Source organism: Eschrichtius robustus, chromosome 1, assembly GCF_028021215.1.
Source record: "Eschrichtius robustus isolate mEscRob2 chromosome 1, mEscRob2.pri, whole genome shotgun sequence".
NCBI lineage: Eukaryota > Metazoa > Chordata > Mammalia > Artiodactyla > Eschrichtiidae > Eschrichtius > Eschrichtius robustus.
The window spans coordinates 121,224,801-121,251,123 of NC_090824.1; the positions used below are offsets into that span (position 1 = coordinate 121,224,801).

The window sequence follows — 26,323 nt, forward strand, 5'->3', positions numbered from 1 at the left end:
GGCTGCATCAGGTCTTAGTTGTGGCATGCAGGATCTTCGTTGCGGCATGCGGGATCTTTAGTTGTGGCATGCAAACTCTTAGTTGTGGCATGTGGGACCTAGTTCCCTGACCAGGAGTTGAACCTGGGCCCCCTGTACTGGGACCCAGTCTTAGCCACTGAACCGCCAGGGAAGTTCCTATAGTCTGGGTATTGCCTCCATGCAGTGAGCTGGAAGGTTATAGACCTCAACTATTTCTTTGCCCCCTTTCTCAGAGATTACAGCCTTGTGCTGCCTGTTTTCCAGTGTCTGAAAAACACTTTCATATATTTTGTCTACTTTTCTAGTTGTTTATGGAAGGAAGTTAAGTCCTGTCCTTGTTATTCTGGAATGACTAGAAGTCTCTGAAGATGGGAACTTAAAAAAAAAAAAATTGAGATTAAAATTGACATATAACATTAGTTTTAGGTGTACAAAATGGTGATTTTATATACGTGTATACTGCAAAATGATTAGCATAATGTTAATATCCATCACCATACAGTTAGAAATCTTTCTTCTTATGATGAGAACTTTTAAGATCTACTCTCAGCAACTTTTAAATATACACAGTTGACCCTCGAACAATGAGGGGGTTAGGGTTGCTGATCCTCTGCCGTCGAAAATCCACGTATAACTTAGAGCTGGCCTTCTGTATATGTGGTTCTTTTGTATCTGTGGTTCCACATTTGTGGATTCAACCTACTGTGGATCGTGTAGCATTGTAGTATTTACTATTAAAAACCAAAAATCCCTGTATAAGTAAGTGGACTCACACAGTTCAAACTGGTGGTGTACAACACAGTATTGTTAACTATAGTCACTGTGCTGTACATTACACTCCCTGGACTTATTTATAACTGCAGGTTTGTACCTTATGACCACTTTCACTCATTTTGCTCACCCCATCACCATCTGCCTCTGGCAACAACCAATCTGTTCTCCGTATCCATGAGTGCAATTTATTTTAGATTCCACACATGAGGTCATACAGTATCTATCTTTCTCTAACTTATTTCACTTGGCATAATGCCCTCAGGATCCATCTGTTTTGTTGCAAATGACAGGATTTCCTTTTTTTAATGGCTGAATAATCTGGTTCTTGTGGGCCACAGATGACACATTTTCTTTATGCATTCATCCATCAATGGACACGTATTTTCCTGTCTTGGCTGTTGTAAATAATGCTGCTTTGAACATAGATGCAGATATCTTTTCAAGATAGTGATTTCATTCCCTTCACATAAATACCCAGAAGTGGAATTGCTGGATCATAAGGTAAGTTTGTGTTTTTTTTTAAAATTTATTTTATTTATTTATTAATGGCTGTGTTGGGTCCTCGTTTCTGTGTGAGGGCTTTCTCTAGTTGTGGCAAGCGGGGGCCACTCTTCATCGCGGTGCGCGGGCCTCTCACCACCGCGGCCTCACTCGTTGCGGACCACAGGCTCCAGACGCGCAGGCTCAGTAACTGTGGCTCACGGGCCCAGCTGCTCCGCGGCATGTGGGATCTTTCCAGACCAGGGCTCGAACCCGTGTCCCCTGCACTGGCAGGCAGACTCTCAACGACTGCGCCACCAGGGAAGCCCCATAAGGTAAGTTTTATTTTTAATTTTCTGAGGAATCTCCATACTTTTCCATACTGGTTGCACTGATTTACATTCCTCCCAACAGCGCACGAGGGTTCCCTTTTCTCCGCATCTTCACCGATGCTTGTTGTTTTTTGACAGTAGCCATTCTAACAGGTGTGAGGTGATGTCTTACTGTGGTTTTGATTTGCATTTCCCTGGTTAATGATGAGCACATTTTCATGTACCTGTTGGCTGTATTTATGTCCCCTTTGGGAAAATGTCTATTCAGAACGGTTTTTTAGCTATTGTCTGAATTCTTTATATTTTGGATATAAATCTATCAGGTGTATTATTTGCAAGTATTTTCTCCTATTCTGTAGGCTGCCTGCTCATTTTATTGATGGTTTCCTTTACTGTGCAGAGCAGCTTTTTAGTTTGATGTAGTGCCGCTTAATTTTACTTTTGTTGCCTTCGCTTTTGGTATCAAATACAAAAAAATCACTGCCAAGACTGATGTCAGGGAGCTTTACACATGTTTTCTTCTAGTTTTATGGCTTCAGGTCTTAGGTTCAAGCCTTTAGTCCATTTTGGTTAATTTTTTGTGTGTAGTGTTAAGATAGTGGTCCAGTTTTCCCAACACCATTTATGGACAAGACTGTCCTTTCCCCATTGTACATTCTTGCCTCCTTTGTCATAAATTAATTGACCATACACGTGTGGGTTTATTTCTGGGCTCTCTATTCTGTTCCACTGATCTATGTGTCTGTTTTTATGCCAATATTATCATGCTATTTTGATTACTATAGATTTGTAATACAGTCAGAAAGCAGGAAGTGTGATGCCTTCAGCTTTGTTCTTGCTTTGGCTATTCAGGTGTTTTGTGGCTCACTTTGGTAAACAGAATGAGTAAAAGCAGAGGAAGAAAGTATCAGAGGATAAGAGAGTTGGGACATTCACGAGAGCACACTGTTCAGTTTTCTTGCACAATGCTCTCTTGAACTAATGCTGCTAAATCCTTTGCTGTATGTTGCAAAGTTCTTATACCTCTTACAAGGTAGAATGCCTTGCCCCAAACCCCAAGCACATTCTATCTACCCATGTACTAGAAAAATAAGATTCTTACTATTACTACAGCATATAAAAAATAGCTGGATGTTTTCACCAAATCAGGGGGCATTTTTAGGACGGACTGACAAAACAAATGTTGCAAATTCTTATGGAGAATTTGCACTTTCCCTTACCATGCATTGTTTTATTGATTCCAAATTTTATAACTATGCTACAAATAATTGCTTCTCCAGTTGAGTGAAAACACACACATTCCAATATATGTACATATTTTACATATTTTACATATATTAGTGATTCAATTATGACCCACTCAAAACTGACGGTAACATAACTTATGACACTGGGATTGATGTCTACCAAGAGATAAAATACTTTTTTTCCCCTTAACATCAGCTGAAGACAGATCACTATAAACAAACCAAACACTGACCAGTCAGGCATTAAACCCAAAGAAGCTATTCTTTGTCCACTATTTGGGTGTTAAAGTAGTACTCAGTAATACATTGAGACAGGACCAACTGTACGTTACCACACAAAGCCCAGATTTTACATTTAGTCCTACTAATAGAAGAATTAATGGACTTTTTTTCTTCTTCCACATTAACAGGCAAGTAAGCTTATTATCACTGGAGTCTGTGGCCAGGTGGGAGAGCTTACGGCCAAAGTGGATACCTTTGGCCGTAAGCTCTGGCCGTGTCTCTTCTGTAATTTCCAGTGAAGTCCGAGTACTGCTGTGGGAAGATTAGAACACCTATATCACTATGCAAATGTTAGCCATGTGTATGCAAGTAATTAGAACTGAGAGGAGGAAATGTCAGGCTATGACTTCTGTACTCCTGCCCAGGCGGAGAGAGAGGTGTGTATGTGGTGGCTGTCCTAAGTACAAGAGTTGGTTTCAACTGGTGGAATGTGGTAGAATCCCTAGGGTTTACGCCTAGGTCCACTATAAACCCTAGGTATTCCACACCAGTTACCTGGATGAGTATGAGTGAGTACTGAGACTGATGTAAGTTCTTCCTGTCCTTTGTTGTGTTTTCTCATGACTCCTTTGTTAAGAGCTCACAAGGGAAGAGCTCAATATGGGTTGTGTACTCAGATACAAGTGGGTTTAAGTTTTGAATGATGGATAGGATTTTGATTCTGAAAGGAAAGTCATGAGAAATGAAGGAAACAGCATAACCAAGACAGAAGAGAAATCTGAGATCTGACTTGTTTCTTTCTCAAATTTAACTGGAGCAGACTATGTGCTCATTAGTAGGGAAGGTCAGGAAGAGAACACTGGAATAGATTATGCAGAATGGGCTGCAAGGATGAAAGTTAGTTTTAATCTACGAATCAAGGACTACACTGATGTGCTGAGGTAATACTAGGAGTGCGAAGGCATTACTCCAATTAGTAGGTCATGGTAGTCAACCATTTCCTGTAAGAAACTCATCTAGGTCAATGTTACCTTGGTACGTTTGAAAGCACAATCTAGTGACATCATTTATAGGATTTAAAATCCCCCAAAGTATACACCTCCAGCCCTATACTTTTCTTAAGATCTCAGTGACTGTTAGTAACATGAAAAAAGTTTAAACCATAATTTACTCCTTAAGAAACAGAAACTTCTACAACCATTGTAGAAGTTTACTATCAACATAACCTGTCTGCTAACCATTATGTTGAACCTCCAAAATAAACAGGTATTGATCTTGATTCATTGCAATTAAGAAAAATCCTAATTATGTAACCTTTGGTAATTAAGCTTCTAAATCTGTAAAAGGGGAACAAAGTTCTTCCAGGGCTGTTGTGAGGATTAGCTAGAAGAATATATGTAACACAGCACTGATAAATGAAGTTAGTGATGTTGGCCATTATCTTACATAGATGGGCCCTGAGCACGGATTACTTAAAAATGATGAAACCTATTATATATATAACATGCTTCTACAGCTAAAAAATAGGGGGACAGTGCACAAGAGAAAGATCTTTTTTAGTACTTTAACAGGTTTATGAGAAGCTATTTTGCTGACGATTACTGCCAACTCTACTCTACTCTACTCTACTCTATTAATTAATTAATTATCTCTCAGCAGAGTGAGACTGAAAGGACAGCTTCACATTGAAAAGGGTTGAATCGGGAATGACCACAGGATGGGGCTGTAAAAGCCTACTTCCGCTAAATGATAAACAAACAAACATTCTCCCTCTGCGACGTTTTAGAAATGCCACTTTCTTCATCATATATTCCTAGATTGACAAAACTTTTTCCTTCAAGTACACAAAGATATGGGATACATTTAATAGGACTTTTTATTGAAAAGTCTAGTAACTGGTAAGATGTAGAATAGTCTAAAAATGAAACCTGACTGATGATATATATGTAAATTATTTCTTAAATTGTCCACGTAAAGACTACATTTTGTTGTTTGTCTGTCTAATTTTTCCTAGTTGAGTTGTACTTAGATTTTTCACACCAATAATTACGCCTTGGCTTTGTACTTTTTAAAAATGATTTTTGTAAGGAAAGTTCTAGTCTGGAGTTTTGGTCTTTTGCCCCCTGCTAATGCTTTCATCAGCTAAACTAACAAACAATTGATAAAAACTGACTACTGAAATGAATGCATTTTTCTAATTTCCTTTGCAAGGAACACGGTGCTCTTTCAAAATGCTTATCTAATATGTCCATGTTGCTAGCTTAGCAGCTCTAGCAGTTATTACTCACATTGAGTTTTAAAATGAATTTATTAAAGAATGGTCTTAGGAAGGCCACAATGTTTGATTTGTTGTTAAAAAAAAGTTCTGTTTCTTCATGCTGTATAATAAGGTAATGTAAGAAGGTACAGAATTATAAGCTGCTTTCTACTGGAATTCTCTGATTGATTGATAGTACGGCACAGTGTAGCCATTTCTGCAATGCTAGAATAAATTAAAAAAGAAAGTCGTCTCTTCTATGCTTCTCTTCAAAAACTGATGAACAGTAACAGGATGGCATTAAAAAGCCATTTCTTTCCTACTCATTCTGTAGTATTGGAGCCAGTATCTAGGAAACAAACAGAGGAGAGAAACAGTAAATTCCAGCAGCAACTTTAAATATGTTGAGAAAAATCTTTCAAAAGTAAAACAGGAACTAATGGTGGTGAAGAAGGGGAGACAAGGGTGGAAAGGAAAAGCTGACCAAAGTAATATCTTGTGTACGTAAATGTCTTTTTACCTCTGCCTTAAAAGGAAAGTTAATGCTTAGTCGTCTCCAGATTTATGTTAAGAAAAATCAAGTTATACTACATTTGGTTCATATAGCTGCTATACTTTTTTTTCCAAGTCCTCTGCTTACTGTCCAAAAATTTAAAACCACAAAGGACTATATAACACAGAAGAGGACTGTTTTAATAATTCCTGGCAAGAAAAATACCAAAATTCTAGCCACTATCAATCACTTTCTCTGCTTCTCTATTTGGAATTGAACTTTATTTCGCAGTAGTACTGCATTTATCTGGTTACTAAGGAATGGTATTAATTATTACTTAAGCTTCTATCTCTAAATGCCACAACCATTTATATTTTAATGATTGATTGTATTATTTTCTGCTGACAGACACGAGTGCATGGAACACAATCTAAGCTTTTCTTGAATACTCAACAATCTTTTCTTTGAAGAACAATTACTATACTGTGCTGTAAGTGGGCCAAGTTCCTCAGAAGCCACTGCAGTAGGTAAGGCTGATTGATTTGTATTTTATATCCACTGAAGTTTGAAACAAACAAACAAACAAACAGATAATCTTATATCTTTAAGAAGCAAGAGAAATACACTCTAAGGACTACCTGTAAGTAAAATACATATGTTTACATGGACTCGTTGATATTATTAAGTTTGCTCAGGGGCCTTCACTGACTTTTTGGTTCTTAGCTATGTTTCAAATGATTGATTGATTGATTGACACTCTACTAGTCTACATCTGTGCTGTCCAATGTGGTAGCTACTGGCTAACCACGTGTGGCTATTTAAAGTTAAGAAAATTAAATTAAAATTAAAGCATTAAATTTCTCAGTTGCCCTAATCCATTTCAAGTGCTTAATAGTCAGATGTGGCTATCGGAGGGTATAGACAGGAAACATTTCCCTCAGCATGAGAGTTTTATGAACAGTACTGATCCATATCATTAAGTCATTTTGATAGTGGTCTAGAAATTATACATTAATGCTCAAATTCTATAGTCTACTAAAAATTGGAAAACCTAAGGGTGATAATTTAGCCTAAATTATAAGAAAGACATGAAAAAAAGTATACATTATCTGACAAACAGAAATGTTATGTGATCCAGAAACTATAAAATTATAAACACAGATTTTTGTGTTGTTGTTGTTACAGCAAAGAACAAAGTATTTGGTAATTATATAAAAAAGTCATCTTAAAGGTCTTAGAATGATTATCCCTACACTTAACCTTCCAAAATGTATGAGCCACTGTAACATTGCTAGTTTCAGAGACTCTGACATCTGGAAGAGATGATTTCTTTAAAAAGGGATAAAGGTACACATAATTTCAGGCAGCTATCAAAAATCAGGTTTAAGAGAATGACTTACGTGTGAAAAATGATACATTTGCAAGTGAGTATGTGCGTACATCTATTACTGTAAAGATAGATATGTATATAAAGACTAGAAGGTTATACGTTAAAATATTAAGTGATATGTTATCTCCAGATGATGTTACAAATGACGTCTTTCTTGTGTGGTTTTCTGTCTTTATATCTTTTCAGTGATGACAGGGCATTTCTTTGAAACCCAAAACATAAAAACAAACAAACAAACAAAAAACCTAACCTACAAACTGAGCAACGTAGGGTACTGCTTTCTGCATTTCTCTTTCTTTTCAAAATTCCCCTTCTTGGAAAGTGACTGACAGTATTCTCTAATTTCAGGAATAGCTGCTTTAAACACAAATTGTTCAGATTACAAAGTAAAAGTAAGTATATTTCAAATACAATTTATATATTTAAAATTCCATTAGCAAAAAGAAAATAATCATGGAACAGAAAGCAGAGATGTATAGTTTTTGAAACATTTAAGGACCTGAAGAAGTTCCTCGGTCTGCTGTAAAAATATCTGCATGTAACAGATCAGAGGACTAGATATGTACCATTATGACTGATAAGGCTCTTATGGTTATTTGAAGTCTTTTAAATAATCATTTTTAAAATATAAAATGTATAGGTAGCCAACAAAACAGAAACCATAGGATAAACTGAAATTAAACACTTCCTTAAAGAAAAAGAAAAGCTTTAGAAACACTTCAAATCTGCAACTGAAATAGGGAAGAAAAGCTTATTAATATGCTTCCCCCACCCCCGCAAACAAATTCAACCTGTAGAAGTAGTCTACGTGTCACATGAAATGTTTGTACCTAAAGTTAGTAAGAGGACTATGTGAGATCTGGAATCCAGAATCTAGCTGAGAAAGAAGCCTGGTCGCTATCTGGGAGTGGATCATTGGCCATTTTCTCCCTTAATTTCAGATGAAAATTTTCTAAAGACTCATGAAAACAAGATTTCAAGTAGCTTTGCTTTCACAGTAATTGGGGCAAACACTTACTTTTACCATCACAGGCTACAATTTTCACTTTATCCACTTTAATAAGTTCTGTCACCTCTCTGAATTCAACATCATTCAATACAAAAGTCCACACATTATCGCAGAATCTGTATGTATTTAGAGAGCCCTTTAAAACAAAACATTTAGACAAACCATGAAAAGTCATTTTTTCCCCCTCGCATTTTTCTCCAGACAATTTAAGAAAACCTAGCTACAAGTACATAATTCTCAAAATAAATTCTCAAAATAGGATGAAAATTAAGGAAAGTCTTAAGCAAGCAATCTTAAGTGTTAATCATACTATCACTTAAAAAAATCCTAGATAAATTTGCTAAGGGAAGAGTTAAAAAATATTTTAGTTAGCACACGATTTTCAGCACTGGAAAAGCCTGCAAATTACTTACCTGAAGAAAAACTGAATGGAAATTTGAATCTGTATTTAGCCACTGCCCTCATGTGGCTAAATTATGAAAATTCATTTGAATTTTTTATATAAATACTTTTTAAAAGCAACCTATTTTATTGTATATGTTGATCCTCTGAGTTTGTACAAAAGCAGGGGATTCCTAGAAACATTAATTTTAATCCTGTGACTTAGCTCAGGTGAATTACTGTACTGGCCACTAAAATTACAACATTATTGTCCTGTGCAACTGACATTCTTCTAATACATATTTCTCCTAAAAAAAAATTTTATCTGAACATTAAAAGGAACTTTTTGAAAAGTGTGATGAAGGTGCAAGGGTGGACACCAACAGAATATAATCAAAACCTGAGAGACATATACATGCACACGTATTTACATATGAAATTTAGTATCCAATGAGACATGTATATGCCTTCAGGAAAAAAAAAAAAATTCAGCACAAAACTGTTCCCTGCAGTGTTACTTGTAATATCAAAAATTGAGTTCTCAGCAATGGCTTAAGTTAGGATCATTAGGGAAATTATAATGGCTATGAATGAATAAATTTAATAAATAATGAATAATTACTATTTGTTAGACTATACTAGGCACTAAGGATACAATACACGTATGATCCCTGCCATCCAAGAAGCTTAGGTCAGCAGGGGAGATCATTCAAACAAGTAAATACATAGTGCTATGAAAGATTGTTACTGGGTACAATGGGAGTACAGTAGAGGCATCCAAGGGTACAGGAGATAGGACAGAGGAAGCTTGAGTCCCAAAGAATGAAAAAGAGTCAAGGGAAAGGTGGGACAGCAGAAAGGAAGACAAACACTTGGAATGGGATAGTAAGTTCCTGAAACGAGAATATGACAGGAGGTCCTAAGGCGAAAGAGATCATGGAGAGCCTTGGGCAAGCTTTTCCCTATTGTGAGGGCATTAGGACGTCAATGAAGGATTTCAAGCAGAGGAGTTAACATGCTGAGATTTGCATTTTTGGTGATAACATGAACAGACTAGAGGGGAGTCTGACTGACTGGAGGAAGGAGAGCAGCTAAGAAGCCGATAGCTTTTAGCTGGCTGAATCACAGGTCAAAGTGGCTGGGCGATAGCAGAGGCAAGGGGGTCCAGGGAAGTGGAGAGATTTTAAAAGGTCGATCTGTCAACGCTTGATAACCAACTGGATATGGTCGGGTGGGGAAGAGAGAAATCTTTGTTATTCCCAAGTTTCTGGCTTGCTTGTGTAACAACGCATTCATAGAAAAAACTGGTTTGGGAGGAAAGTTAAATTCGAGTTTCAGCTACATCTTACCATATCCAGTAAGCAGCTGGAGTGCAGAAGCAAGCATGGGAGCATATCAATTTTAAAGCCAAGGACTGGATGAGATCATTCAAGGAGAATATGTGGAGCCCTAGATAACCCTTAAGGAAAACCAGCAATTAAGTGATACAAAGTAGCCTGAGAGAGGGGGCCAGAGAATAGGAAAAAAAAGCCAAAATAGTATGATTTCAAGGGAAGTATGGGTTTCAAAAGAGACTAATCAATAGTATCACTAATTATGCATTAGATTCAGCAATAAATAACTTGGCAAGAGAAGTTTCAGTGGAGAGGTGGGAGTAATGCATAGAAAATCACTTAGGACATATTATTAAGTAAAAGATGCAGAGTTGTAAATGTAAAAAAAAAAAAACTTTACTTAGATCTGTTCCTTGACTATAGTTTGAGCCTTCGGAAGGCTGAACAACCAAATGCCAACCTCAATGTTCACTTCTGGCTTGTGTATAAAGTGTGTAGGTTACTGTCATATCAAGCTGGTGGCAGATGTGTCAATAATTTGAAGCAGGCAAGTCACTACTATTTATGATTAGCATGTGAACATTCAAATATGCTGAAATTCTGTTCTTTATATTAAAAATTTCCGTCTATATGATAGATAACATGTGGCTAAACTGTATCTTTAATGCACCTCTAATAAATACATATATTTTTTACATATAGCTACTGAGTAACACTTTTTTAAAGTTAAAGTTAATTTACCTTTAGCTAAAGAGATCCAAACTAGAAACCTACAATAATACAACTAGAAGACCACTCAGGCCTTGTGAACCCTACGACTCTGATAAGTAGTCAAACAAATTTTCTACATGGGCAAATATGTATCAACATGGATCAATTTAGAATTAAAGGATCAGGTTCTGAATGACAAACTAGGCACATTTGCATGTATGGTTGTACAAAAAGGAAACTGTGCCAGCATTATTACTGTTAAAAATTCAAGAATCCACTGATTGATAAAATTTTATAAAGGCACGTTTTACTCCAGATAATTGTTAGGCATGTGAAACTGATGTGACTCATTTACATGAATATAAAATACATGCAGATTTTACCCCTTCACTAAAATAACGGGCCTGTCTTCTTTTGTCCTGTATACCCAATATATCCAGACCAATGCCTCGTATTTAATAGGCATTGAAATGTTCGTTGAATGAATGATAAATTTTTCTTTTGTGTTTTTTCATCACAAACTAAAACCAAAAACCCCAAACACTGACGTTCTCTTAAATGCAAATTAACATCTATATTCTTTTCATTTGTTGATTTTCATATCTCTTAATCTGAATTTACCATCGAATTGAGAAAGACAGTTTTGTTCAGTGTGGGATTACTGTTCAAAGTACAGATGATTCAAATGAGACCAAGCTACCAGAAGAGACCATCATCTGCCAACCGGTCAGGTCTTTATAAGCCACGTTATCTAAGAGTAGGTGGGAGGCAACGTGAAGTTTCTAGAAATAACTCTGAACTTCCCTGGTCAGAGTTTAAAAAACATAACTGATCCTTAGAGATTACTCTCACGTACCTTCAATCCTGCAGCTAATGTTTCAGACATTTGAAATCTCAGTAACTCTTCAGGGAAGGTGGCCAAACATACATAGGCTGATTTGTGAAACAATGGAATTAAGAATCTAAAAACAACTCTGTATCTCACATTAAGTGGATGAACTTAGTATATAGATTATTTAAACATCGAGCAGGATTCAGCTGTTATCAAACAAGTTCCAAAGTTTGATTAAGCCATCTCTTTATGATTAATAAATATGTAGGTGTCCTAAAAAGCACTATTGTAACAACCATGGTGCAGCGTCTAGATTTAAGAAAATGTACTTACCCTGAAATTGACTCTGTTCCTGACCCTCTGTGCCAACGCTGAATTTATAGCCTTATCAAACTGAAGCAGAACTTGAAGGGCAAGTTGGGGGGTAATCTGTTGAGACTGAGAAAAAATAAAGGTCATGAATCTTCTTAGAGAAGAACATTAAAGAAAAAATAAGACAAAAATACATGAATTATCATCTAAAATTTAACTGAGGTTAACCAGAGCCTGTAAACTAGAATCCCTTATTCTTTTTTGCCATAACTGACAACTAAGAAGCAAAGCCTGACAATATTTTCTTGCATTATCTTGACACAAACATAATTTTGAAAAGAAAACATGCAGTGATGTTACAGCACCAGGACAAAACTTTGTCTACCACTCCTTCACAGTATCTGGAAAGAAGTGTTCGATAAATTGAAGGAACCAAGTTTCTTTTAAATAAAAAACTTGGGACCAATAATATGTTAAAAAAAAAAAAAAAAAAAAAAAGTCTAATCTTATCAGAGCTCAAAATATATGAAAATAAATGGAAATATGTAATATGTTCTTGGATGAGAGGTTTACATAAAAGGGTTCATTTTCCTAGAATTAAAATATAAATTCAAAATTCTAATTTAAATCTCAAGACTTGTATTAACTTATCCAAAGTTATCTTAAAGCTACATAGACTATGCCATTCCCATAAGTATGAGAACAAGAATCATTATAGCTCCATCTAAATAAAAATGTTGATTTTTACTCCCTCACCTGTATAAGCTCATCGAGGCTCTCCTGAAGACTGTTTCCCAAAGTGGTATTTCTGTACAACTGATACGCCATGGCTTAGGAGGGAGAAATTCTTTTTCTTATTCAGGCTTGCATTGATATCCTAAAAATTTAATATGAAAGTATTAAAAAAATTATAAATTACGTATGTAACATAGGCACTTCATATTTTCTAATACATACTATTAGCATACTATATAATAACTGAGGAATTACAAGGACTAGTTAAAAATAGTTTTTCTATTTTTCTATTATTTCGACGTAGGCATTTATACTCCTTTGTACAAAGTATAGATATATATATTAAAATGTACATCTTTACCATTTCTTTCAAATATCTACCTTTTGACCTAGTGTAGAATTTACCATGTACCATTCTCTTCTACTTACTGTCAAGTCACTGATCCAATCTTCAGCTCACATTTGAATGCCTTCCCCTTCATTTTCCTTTTCTCTTAAAATTCAGTATTTATAGACTGCCTACCCAGAAGATAGCACTGTGACAGGTACCATGGAAAGGAAGATAAGTAAAGATATACTTCTGACCCTAAAAAATTTATACTTTAGAAAAGGTAACAGACACATAAAAAAGTTAAATAGAGAATAAGAACTGTGATAGAGATTATACAGTTATTATGGAGGCTGCCTGTGGACTGAGTGAGTTGGCTCACAAAAGCTTCCTGATTCTTCAAGCTAGACTTTAGCCAAGCAAAGGAGGAAAGTCATCTTAGGCTGAAAAAATAAATAGAATGAGTAAAGCCACAGAAGGATGAAATAATACACTCCGTAGACAGAACTATAAATTGTTCCACATTAGGGTCTAGGTATGGATAGGAAGTGGTAGGACATGAGGCTGAAAAAGATGACATGGATGGATTTGTCAGGAGGTGCCAGGATTTTATAGTGCAGGTAATGGGGCGCCCCTGAAGCTTTCTAGACAGGAAAGATCAGACAAATGGGCAGCAGTGTAAACAATGTACTCAAGCGCAAGATTAGAAAGTGATGCGGGCTCGAAGAGGGTGCCAGTAGCACATATTCAGCAAATACTGAGCTTTTACTATATGTCGTGTATTAGATACCTGACCTCATGGCACTTTCAGTTTAGAGATGGACAGGAGGAGACAGGTGTATTCAGGAGTAAACATCAGGTAAAACTCAGCAAAAATAATAGTTATCAGTCTTCACATTACACACCTTGTGAGCATTTGATACACTTGTTCATTTCTGCCTGCTTGAAGTCTTTTCTTTGGCTTCTGGGACCCCACACTCAGTTTTCTCCTCCCACCTCACTGGATAGTACTGTTTCTTGTTTCCTTCTGTTGGTTGCTCCTCAGCAATCTAACTTCTAACGACTTGAGTGCCCCAAGGCTTCTCACGTCTTCTCTATATGCTTTACTCCCGTAGTTACCTCATCTAGGCTTATGGCTTTAAATACGTTCTATTTATCTGCTGATGACGTGCAAACTTACGTTGCCAGTCCTGACCTTTTATATGCCCATGTTGCCATATATAAAACTGCCTACTTGACACTGGATGGAAATGTGAAGTGGTAGATCAAATTAAATTTGTTAACAAACCAAATTCTGGATACTCCTCCAAACCTTTTCTGCCCTCGGTTTTGTCCACCTCAAGTAACAGTAAATCTAGTCTTCCAGTAAGACGGCCCCAAAACCTTACAGTCAAATTCTCTCTCACCCTGCGTGCAATCTGTCAGCCAATCCTTTCAGTTCTTCCCCTTCTGAATATAACCGGAATCCAACAACTTTGACCATCTCCACTGCTAGCACTAAGTCACCATCAATCTGTCACTAAGGTTTATGGTGACAGCCAAGTAAGGCATCTCCTTCTTTCTACCCTTGTCTATCCCACCCCTGCCCCCAGAGCAGCCATGCTGAGCCTTTTAAAACACAAATAAAATCACATCACTCATCTATTCAAAACCTCCCAAGGCAGCATCCTATCTCAGAGTAAAAACCAAGGTCCTCCTGATGGTTTACAAGGCCTGCATGATCTGGGCCCCCCCCACCCCCACTACCTCTCTGAACTTGACTTCTTCCACCTAACCCCTCATTCACTCTGCTTCAGCCATACTAGTCCCTTGCTCCAATATGGCAAGATGTTCTTGCTTCAGGGCCTTTGCACTGGCTGTTCTTTCTGTTTCAAATGTACTGCGCAGATACCTGCAGGGTTTACCTCTCGTCTGATTCAGATCTCTGCTCAGATGTCACTTCATCAGAAATGACTTTTGTGACCAACCTATAAGAAAGAACTATCTCCCTTCCCCTTTACACCGCTTTATTTTCACTCATATCACTAACTGAAGCTGACATATATATGCTTATTCTATTTCCATCCACTAAAACAGACGTTCCCTAAAGATAGGACTTTTGCTCAGTTATATATTTACCATCTAGAACAATGCCTAGTATGAATTCAATAAGTATTTGTTAGTGAATAAATAACCTGGTGATATGTCAAAATGCTAATATCAAACTGTATTGCACTTAGATGCATTTATAATAGGTTTTCTACTTCACTGAGGAAGGTGAAGCAATGAAAACTTCAACTCTCAAAACTACATCTAACCACCTACCAATATCTACACCCATATACTCTGCCTGTCATACTATAGTCAAACTATCCATGCTGTTACCTAAATACAATCCTTCTACCTGTGGATCAGGCCCTATCCCCCCTATTACGGACAGGATATTTTCCCCACAATTCAATTATTCCTTCTATCCCTGTCAAATTTCCCATCTCTACGGAGCCTTCCCATCAGCAAACAAACAGGCGGCTGCTTCTCCCATCTTAAAAAAAATAGTCTCCACTCGCTTCTCTGGCCAGCTACACTCTATTTATTTCTCTAGTCCTCTTTGCAGCAAAAACTCCTGAGTTGTCTGTACTCACTGTCTCTCATTCCTTTTCTCACATTTTCTCTTAAACTCACTCCTTATACAGTTTTGCCTCAAGCACTCAAATGAAACAGATGGTGAAAGTCACCACTGGCAGTGCTAAAACTAATAATCCTCAATTCTTAGTTCTCACCAGACTTAATCATTTGACGTGGCTGATTACTCCCCCCTCTTTGATAAAGGATCTTGGCTTAGCTTCTGGGACAGTACACTTTTTGGGTTGTTCTCTTAAACTCACTGGTTCATCCTTCTCCATATTGTTTGTTGCACCATTGTAAAGCAGTTATCCTCCAATAAAGATGTTAAAAAAAATATTGTTTGTTGGTTGGGGCTCTTCTCCCTTAACTCTTAATGTCACAAGGCACCTCTTTGGTTCTCTGCTTTCTGTCTACACTCGTTCCTTGGTGATATCAATTTGTGTCACGGTTTTACATACCGTTGCTGATGATTCCCAAATTCATAGACTAGAACAGACCTTGCCCTGAACTCACTCTGGATCCAACTGCCTACTCAACATCTCTGTGTGTTGTCCTTCCCATCTCAGTTGATATAACTCCATACCTCTATGCGCTCAGGCAAAAACCTTTGAAGTTATTCCCGACCACCCCTCCCTACCCCGAGTCTGGCCATCTTACCTCCACATCCAACCCCTAGCATAATCTGTAAACTCTACCTTCAATATGGATTCAGAATCCAACCATTTCTCACCACTTCCGCCGTTATCACCCCGGTATGTGCCGCCATCACCTGTCATTGGGATTCCTGAAATAGCTTCCTAACTGGTTTCCCTGCTTCCATGCTCGCCCCCTAGATCCTAATCCCAATTCAGCAGTCAGGTGATCTTTGAAAACACAGGTTAGAACATATCTCTTCTCTGTGCAAACCTCCCATGGTTTCCATTTCATTCAGTCCTTATAATAATCTGGCTACCCATTATCTCACTGACCTCATTTGCCATCTCCCCCTTGTTCTTGCCCTTCTCCAGACAAACTGGCTTCTCCTTGTTTTTCTTAGAACATGACAGACATGTTCCTGCCTATGTAAGCCTTTGTAAAGGCTGTCCTTTCTACCTGCAATGCTCTTCTCCCAGATATCCTCTTGTTTTTCTTAATTCCTTCAAGTATAGCATGTACTTAATGAGGCCTAAACAGACCACCATATTTAAAACCCCAACTCCCACCTCCACTCTGGAACTGCCCAATTCCCCCTCACCCTGCTATGTTTCTTTGATGGCACCATCACCTTCTAACACATTATATAGTTTCCTTAGTTTAATGTTTATTTTCTGCATCCTTCAATAGACTGTACGACCTACCAGGGCAGGGACTTTGGTCTGTTTTTGTTCACTGAAGTAAACCAGGCATCTAGAACAAACACTACCTGAGACGTAATAGGAGACAATTAAATATTTGTTCAAGAAATAAATGAAGACAAAAAAATCAGTTAGTATAACGTGTGTGGGTAGCTGAGGGGGGGAGGGGCGGATAAAAAGGGCAAGAAGGGGTCCCAGTAAGAAGATATAAACTTGACAAAGTGAGAGTACCGAATCTTGTGTCCCGCCCATTTAACAAAAGTCTAAGAGTTACCAGAAAATAACTATAAGTTAATAATGAATTATCAGAAAGAGAAATAATCCCATTTACGATTGCATCAAAAAGAACAAGACACTTAGAAATAAATTTAGCCAAAGAGATGAAAGACTTGGACATTGAAAACTGTAAGACAATGATGAAAGAAACTGAATATGACACAAATAAACAGAAAGACATTCCAGGCATGTGGACTGGAAGAATCAATATTATTAAAATGTCCATACTACCTAAAGCAATCTACAGATTCAACATAATTCCTATCAAAATTCCAATGGCATTTTTCACAAATAGAACAAACAGTCCTAAAATATATACGAAACCACAAAAAGCAATCTTGAGAAAGAAGGACAAAGCTCGAGGCATCATGTCTGCTGATATCTAATTCTATCACAAAGCTATAGTAATCAGAACAGTACATTACTGCCATAAAAACAGACGTATAGATGAATGGAATAGAATAAAGAGCCCAGAAATAAACCTACACATGTACGGTCAAGTAATTAACAACAAAGGAGGTGAGGATGTACAATTGGGAGGGCTTCCCTGATGGTGCAGTGGTTAAGAATCTGCCTGCCAATGCAGGGGAACGGGTTCGAGCCCTGGTCCAGGAAGATGCCACATGCCGCGGAGCAACTAAGCCCGTGGGCCACAGCTACTGAGCCTGCACTCTAGAGACCCTGCGCCACAACTACTGAGCCCGCGTGCCGCAACTACTGAAGCCTGTGCGCCTAGAGCCTGTACTCCGCAACAAGAAGCCACTGCAATGAGAAGCCCGCGCACTGCAATGAAGAGTAGCCACTGCTCGCTGCAACTAGAGAAAGCCTGCGTGCAGCAACGAAGACCCAACACAGCAAAGGAAGGAAGGAAGGAAGGAAGGAAGGAAGGAAGGAAGGAAGGACAATGGGGAAAGGACAGTCTCTTCAATAAAGGGTGCTGGGAAAACTGGGCATCCACATGCAAGAAAAAAGACACTAGACCATTATCATACACCATACACAAAACTGAACTCAAAATGGATTAAAGGCTTGAAATGTAAGACCCAATACCATAAAACCCCTAAAACTCCTAGAAGAAAACATAGGCGGTAAGCTCCCTGACACAGGTCTTGGTGATGATTTTTTGAATCTGACACCAAAAGCAAAAGCAAAAGCAATAAAAGCAAAAATAAATAAGTGGGACAGGATCATACTAAAAAGCTCATGCACAGCAAAGGAAACGATAAAAAAAACAGGCTACCTACTGAATGGGGGAAAATATTTGCAAATCATGTATCTCATATGGGCCCGATATCCAAAATATATAAAGAATACATAAAACTCAATAGCAAAAAAACAAACAATCCAATTAAAAATTGGACAGAACATTTGCAGCAACATGGATGGACCTAGAGGTGATCATATTAAGTGAAGTCAGAGAAAGACAAAATATCATATGATATCACTTACACGTAGAATCTAAAAAATGATATAAATAAACTTATTTACAAAACAGAAATCAACTCACAGACAGAAAACAAACTTATGGTTACCAAAGGAATTGGGGAGGGGAGGGGGGAGGGGATGAATTAGGAGTTTGGGATTAACATATACACAATACTACATATAAAATAGGTAAGCAACAAGGCCCTACTGTATAGCACAGGAAATTATACTCAGTATCTTGTAATAACCTGTAAGGGAAAAGAACTTGAAAAAACATATATATTTATATATATATATATATATATATAACTGAATCACTTTGTTGTACACTTGAGACTAACACAATGTTGTAAATTAACTGTACTTCTATAAAAAAATTGGGCAAAAGATGTGAACACTTTTCCAAAGAACATATACAGATGCCAAACAGTACAGGAAAAGCTGCTCAACATCACTAATTATCAGGGAAATGCAAATCAAAACCACAGTGAAATATCACCTCACACCTGTTAAAATAACTATTATCAAAATGACAATTAATAGCAAGTGTTGGAGAAGATGTGGATTAAAGGGAACCCTTGTGCATTGTTGGTAGGCATGCAAACTGTGGTGCAGCCACTAGGGAAAAGTATGGACGTTTCTCAAAAAAGTAAACGAGAACTCCCATATGATCCAACAATTCCACTTTGAAGTACTTATCGGAAGAAAAAGAAAACACTAACTGGAAAAGATATATGCACCCACATGTTCACTGTAGCACTATTCACAATAGCCAAGCTATGAAAACAACTTAAGTGTCCATCGAAGGATGAATGGATAAAGAAATTGTGGGATGGGAAACAAGATGGCAGAGTAGAAGGACGTGGGTTCACCTCCTCTCACAAAAACACCGAAATCACAACTAACTGCTGAACAACTATTGACAAAAAAAGACTGGAACCTACCAAAAAAGATATCCTATATCCAAAGACAAAGAAGAAGCCACACTGAGATGGCAGGAGGGGCACAACTGCAATAAAATCAAATCCCATACCCACTGGGTGGGTGATCAACACACCGGAAAATAATGATTACCACAGAGGTTATCTCATAGGAGTGAAAGTTCTGAGCCCCACATCAGGATCCCCAGCCTTGGGGTCTGGCAATGGGAGGAGGAGCCCCCAGAGCATCTGGCTTTGAGCGCCAGTGGCGTTTGATTGCAGGAATTCCACAGGGCTCGGGGAGACAGAAACTCCACTCTTAGCACACACAAGGTCTTGTGCATACCAGGACCCAAGGGAAAAAGCAGTGAGCTCACAGGATCCTGGGCCAGACCTACCTGCTGGTATTGGAGAGTCTCCTGTAGAGGTGGGGAGCAGCTGTGGCTCACTGCAGGGACAAAAACACAGGTGGCGATAGTTCTGGGGAGTACTCATTGGTGTGGGCCCTCCTAGAGGCCGCCATTTTCTCACCAACACTTGGCCCCACCCAACACCCTCTAGGCTCCAGTGCGGGGACACCTCGGGCCAAAGAACTGACAGGGTGGGAACACAGCCCCACCCATCAGCAGACAGGCTGCCAAAAGTCTTCCTGAGCCCACAGCTGCCTGCTAAACACACCTCTTGACACAGGCCTGCCCACCAGAGGGACAAGACCCAGCTGCACCCATCAGTGGGCAGGAACCAGTCCCTCCCACCAGGAAACCTGCAAAAGCCTCTTAGACCAGCCTCATCCACAAGGGGGCAGAAGCAGAAGCAAGAAGAACTACAACTCGGCAGCCTGTGGAACAGAAACCACAATACAGAAAGTTAGACAAAATAAGATATCGGAGAAATATGTCCCACACGAAAAAACAAAATAAAGCCCCAGAAGAACAACTAAATGAAACGGAGATAGGCAATCTACCCAAAAAAGAATTCAGAGTAACGATGGTAAAGACGATCCAAGATCTCGGAAAAAGAATGGAAGCACAGACCTAAAAGGTGCAAGAAATGTTTAAGAGCAAGCTAGAAGATCTAAAGAAGAAGCAAACAGATATGAACAATAAAATACCTGAAATGAAAAATATACTAGAAGGAATAAATAGCAGAATAAATGAGGCAGAAGAACGGATAAGGGAGCTGGAAGACAGAATGGCGGAAATCACTGCCACAGAACAGAGAAAAGAAAAAAGAATGAAAAAAAATAGGACAGTTAAAGAGACCTCTGGGACTTTGTTAGATGCACCAACATTCACATTATATGAGTCCCAGGACAAGAGAGACAGAAAGCACCTGAGAAAATATTTGAAGAGATTAATAGCTGAAAACTTCCCTAACATGGGAAAGGAAAAAGTCACCCAAGTCCAGGAAGCACAGAGTCTCATAAAGGATTAAACCCAAGGAGGAACACGCCAAGACACATAGTAATGAAACTGACAAAAATTAAACACAAAGAAAAAATATTAAAAGCAACAAGGGAAAAGCAACAAATAACATACAAGAGAATTCCCATAAGGTTATCAGCTAATTTTTCAGCAGAAACTGCAGACTAGAAGGAAGTGGCAAAATATGTTTAAAGTGATGAAAGGTAAGAACCTACAACCCCCGAATAGCCAAAGCAATCTTGAGAACGAAAAATGGAGCTGGAGGAATTAGGCTCCCTGACTTCAGACTATATTACAAAGCTACAGTAATCAAGACAGTTTGGTGCTGGCACAAAAACAGAAATATAGATCAATGGAACAGGATAGAAAGCCCAGAGATAAACCCATGCACATATGGTCACCTTATCTTTGATAAAGGAGGCAAGCATATACAGTGGAGAAAAGACAGCCTCTTCAATAAGTGGTGCTGGGAAAACTGGACAGGTCATGTGAAAGTATGCAATTAGAACACTCCCTGACACCATACACAAAAATAAACTCAAAATGGATTAAAGACCTAAGTGTGAGGCCAGACACTATCAAACTCTTAGAGGAAAACATAGGCAGAACACTCTATGACATAAATCACAGCAAGATCCTTTTTGACCCAGCTCCTAGAGAAATGGAAATAAGAACACAAATAAACAAATGGGACCTAATGAAACTTAAAAGCTTTTGCACAGCAAAGGAAACCATAAACAAGACCAAAAGACAACCCTCAGAATGGCAGAAAATATTTGCAAATGAAGCAACTGACAAAGGATTAATCTCCAAGATTTACAAGCAGCTCATGCAGCTCAATAACAAAAAAAACAAACAACCCAATCCAAAAATGGGCAGAAGACCTAAATAGACATTTCTCCAAAGAAGAGATACAGACTGCCAACAGACACATGAAAGAATGCTCAACATCATTAATCATTAGAGAAATGCAAATCAAAACTACAATGAGGTATCATCTCACACTGGTCAGAATGGCCATCATCAAAAAATCTAGAAACAATAAATGCTGGAGAGGGTGTGGAGAAAAGGGAACACCCTTGCAATGTTGGTGGGAATGTAAATTGATACAGCCACTATGGAGAACAGTATGGAGGTTCCTTAAAAAACTAAAAATAGAACTACCATACGACCCAGCAATCCCACTACTGGGCATATACCCTGAGAAAACCATAATTCAAAAAGAGTCATGTACCACAATGTTCATTGCAGCTCTATTTACAATAGCCAGGACGTGGAAGCAACCGAAGTGTCCATCATCGGATGAATGGATAAAGAAGATGTGGCACATATATTCGATGGAATATTACTCAGCCATAAAAAGAAATGAAATGGAGGTATTTGTAATGAGGTGGATGGAGTTAGAATCTGTCACACAGAGTGAAGTAAGTCAGAAAGAGAAAAACAAATACGGTATGCTAACACATATATATGGAATCTAAGGAAAAAAAAAAAAAAAAGGTCATGAAGAACCTAGTGGCAAGACGGGAATAAAGACACAGACCTACTAGAGAATGGACTTGAGGATATGGGGAGGGGGAGGGGTGAGATGTGACAGGGTGAGAGAGTGGCATGGACATATATACACTACCAAATGTAAAACAGATAGCTAGTGGGAAGCAGCCGCATAGCACAGGGAGATCAGCTCGGTGCTTTGTGACCACCTAGAGGGGTGGGATAAGGAGGGTGGGAGGGAGGGAGACGCAAGAGGGAAGAGATATGGGAACATATGTATATGTATAACTGATTCATTTGTTATAAAGCAGAAACTAACACACCACTGTAAAGCAATTATACTTCAATAAAGATGTTTAAAAAAAAAAAAAAATGAACCTACAACCAAGAATACTCTACCCAGCAAGGCTCTCATTCAGATTCGATGACAAAATCAAAAGCTTTACACAGGCAAAAGCTAAGAGAATTCAGCACCACCAGACCAGCTTTGCAACAAATGCTAAAGAAAGTTTTCTAGGTAGACAAGAAAAGACCACAATGAGAAACAGGGAAATTACAAATGGAAAAGCTCACTGTTAAAGGCAAACATACAGTAAAGGTAGGAAATCATCCACACACAAATATGATATTGAAATCAGCAATTGTGAGGAGAGCACAAATACAGGATATGGGAAATAATTTGAAATTAAAAGACCAGCAACAGAAAACAATCTTGTTTATATACAGACTGCTATATCAAAACCTCATGATAATCACAAACTGAAAATCTACAATAGATACACACACAAAAAAGAAAAAAGGATCCAAACACAACACTAAAGTTAGTCATCAAATCACAAGAGAAGAGAACAAAAGAGGAATGGGAGAAAAAAGACCTAAAAAAAAAAAAAAAAAAAACCAAAACAAATAAGAAAAAGGCAATAAGAACATACATAAAGATAATTACCTTAAATGTAAATGGAATAAATGCTCCAACCAAAAGACAAAGACTGGATGAATGAATACAAAAACAAGACCCCGTATATACACTGTCTACAAGAGATCCACTTCAGACCTAGGGACACATACAGACAGAAAGTGAAGGGATGGAAAAAGATACTCCATGCAAATGGAAATTAAAAGAAAGCTGGAGTAGCAGTACTCATATCAGATAAAATAGACTTTAAAATAAAGAATGTTACAAGACACAAGGAAGGACACTACATAATGATCAAGGGATCAATCAAAGACATAGCAATTGTAAATATATATGCACCCAACACAGGAGCTCCTCAATATATGAGGCAAATACTAACAGCCATAAAAGGGGAAATCAATTGTAACACAATAATAGTGGGGGACTTTAACGCCCCCACTTTCATCAATGAACAGCTCATCCAGACAGAAAATCAATAAGGAAACACAGGCCTTAAATGACACATTAGACCAGGTGGACTTAATTGATATTTATAGAGCATTCCATCCAAAAGCAGCAGAATACACATTCTTTTCAAGTGCACATGGTACACCGTCCAGGATTGATCACATCTTGGGCCACAAAGTGAGCCTCGGTAAATTTAGGAAAACTGAAATCATATCAAGCATCTTTTCTGACTACAACGCTATGAGATTAGAAATCAACTATAAGAAAAAAACTGTAAAAAACACAAACCCATGGAGGCTAAACAATATGCTACTAAACAACCAATGGATCACTGAAGAAATCAAAGAGGAAATCAAAAAATACCTAGAGACAACTGAAAATGAAAGCACGACGATCCAAAACCTATGGCACGCAGCAAAAGCAGTTCTAAGAGGGGAGTTTATAGCAATACAATTTTACCTCAGGAAGTAAGAAACAGCTCAAACAACCTAACCTTACACCTAAAGCAATTAGAGAAAGAAGAACAAACAAAACTGCAAGTCAGTAGAAGGAAAGAAATCGTAAAGATGAGAGCATAAGTAAATGAAATACAGATGAAGAAAACGACAGAAAAGATCAATGAAACTAAAAGCTGGTTCTTTGAAAAGATGAAGCTGATAAGCCTTTAGCCAGACTCATCAAGAAAAAAAGCAGAGGGCTCAAATCAATAAAATTAGAAATGGACAAAGTGAGAGAGTAGCATGGACATATATACACTACCAAACATAAAACAGCTAGTGGGAAGCAGCCGCATAGCACAGGGATATCAGCTCAGTGCTCTGTGACCACCTAGAGGGGTGGGAAAGGGAGGGTGGGAGGGAGGGAGACGCAAGAGGGAAGAGATATGGGAACATATGTATATGTATAACTGATTCACTTTGTTATAAAGCAGAAACGAACTCACCATTGTAAAGCAATTATACTCCAATAAAGATGTTAAAAAAAAAAAAAGAAATGAAAAACGAGAAGTTACAATGGACACCACAGAAATACAAAGGATTTTAAGAGACTACGACAAGCAACGATATGCCAATAAACTGGACAACCTGGAAGAAATGGACAAATTCTTGGAAAGGTACAACTTTCCAAGACTGAACCAGGAAGAATTAGAAAATATAAACAGACCAATCACAAGTAGTGAAATTAAAACTGTAATTAAAAACTTCCAACAGGAGGTCTGGGCAAGATGGCGGAAGAGTAAGATGCGGACATCACCTTCCTTCCCACAGATACATTAGAAATACATCTACACGTGGAACTGCTCCTACAGAACACCCACTGAACGCTGGCAGAAGACGTCAAACCTCCCAAAAGGCAAGAAACTCCCCATGTACTTCGGTAGGGTAAAAGAAAAAAGAAACAACAGAGACAAAAGAACAGGGACGGGACCTGCACGACTGGGAGGGAGCCCTGAAGGAGGAAAGGTTTCCACACACTAGGAAGTCCCTTCGCGGGCGGAGACTGCAGGTGGCAGAGGGGGGAAGCCTCGGAGCCACGGAGGAGAGCGCAGCCACAGGGGTGCGGAGGGCAAAGCGGAGAGATTCCCGCACAGAGAATCGGTGCCGAGCAGCACTCACCAGCCAGAGAGGCTTGTCTGCTCACCCGCCGGGGCGGGCGGGGGCTGGGAGCTGAGGCTCGGGCTTCGGTTGGATCGCAGGGAGAGGACTGGGGTTGGCGGCGTGAACACAGCCTCAAGGGGCTAGCGCACCACAGCTAGCCGGGAGGGAGTCTGGGAAAAAGTCTGCAGCTGCCGAAGAGGCAAGAGACTTTCTCTTGCCTCTTTGTTTCGCGGTGTGCAAGGAGAGGGGATTCAGAGCGCCGCCTGAACGAGCTCCAGAGATGGGCGTGAGCCGCGGCTATCAGCGCGGACCCCAGAGACGGGCATGAGATGCTAAGGCTGCTGCTGCCGCCACCAAGAAGCCTGTGTGCGAGCACAGGTCACTATCCACACCGCCCCTCCCGGGAGCCTGTGCAGCCCGCCACTGCCAGGGTCCCGTGATCCAGGGACAACTTCCCCGGGAGAACGCACGGCGCGCCTCAGGCTGCTGCAACGTCACGCCGGCCTCTGCCACCGCAGGCTCGCCCCGCATCTGTACCCCTCCCTCCCCGCAGCCTGAGTGAGCCAGAGCCCCCGAAGCAGCTGCTCCTTTAACCCCGTCCTGTGTGAGCGAAGAACAGACGCCCTCAGGCGACCTACACGCAGAGGCGGGTCCAAATCCAAAGCTGAACCCCGGGAGCTGTACAAACAAAGAAGAGAAAGGGAAATCTCTCCCAGCAGCCTCAGGAGCAGTGGATTAAAGCTCCACAAACAACTTGATGTACCTGCATCTGTTGAATACCTGAATAGACAACGAATCATCCCAAATTGAGGAGGTGGACTTTGGGAGCAGGATATATTAATTTTTCCCCTTTTCCTTTTTTTCTGAGTGTATATGTAGATGCTTCTGGGTGAGATTCTGTCTGTATAGCTTTGCTTTCACCATTTGTCCTAGGGTTTGGTCCATCCGTTTTTTGTTGTTTTTTTTTTTTTTTTTTTTTTTACTTAAAAAATTTTTTTTCTTAATAAATTTTTTCTTAATAATTTTT

The 26,323-nt window shown here is 38.9% G+C and overlaps 1 protein-coding gene across 1 annotated transcript in view; it reads right to left on the reverse strand.

Annotated features, from left to right (window-relative positions):
• Nucleotides 1–5,365: 5,365 nt before the first annotated feature.
• GTF2A2 (general transcription factor IIA subunit 2) overlaps nt 5,366–26,323 on the reverse strand; it is a 31,317-nt gene continuing 10,359 nt past the window's right edge. Inside the window, exons 2-5 of the mRNA XM_068552720.1 lie at nt 12,552–12,672; nt 11,817–11,921; nt 8,235–8,361; nt 5,366–5,682 (exon numbers count right to left, since the gene is read on the reverse strand). Coding sequence (XP_068408821.1) covers nt 5,657–5,682; nt 8,235–8,361; nt 11,817–11,921; nt 12,552–12,623 — 330 coding nt within the window. The 5' untranslated portion in view covers nt 12,624–12,672 and the 3' untranslated portion in view covers nt 5,366–5,656. The remainder of the gene's footprint in view (nt 5,683–8,234; nt 8,362–11,816; nt 11,922–12,551; nt 12,673–26,323) is intronic.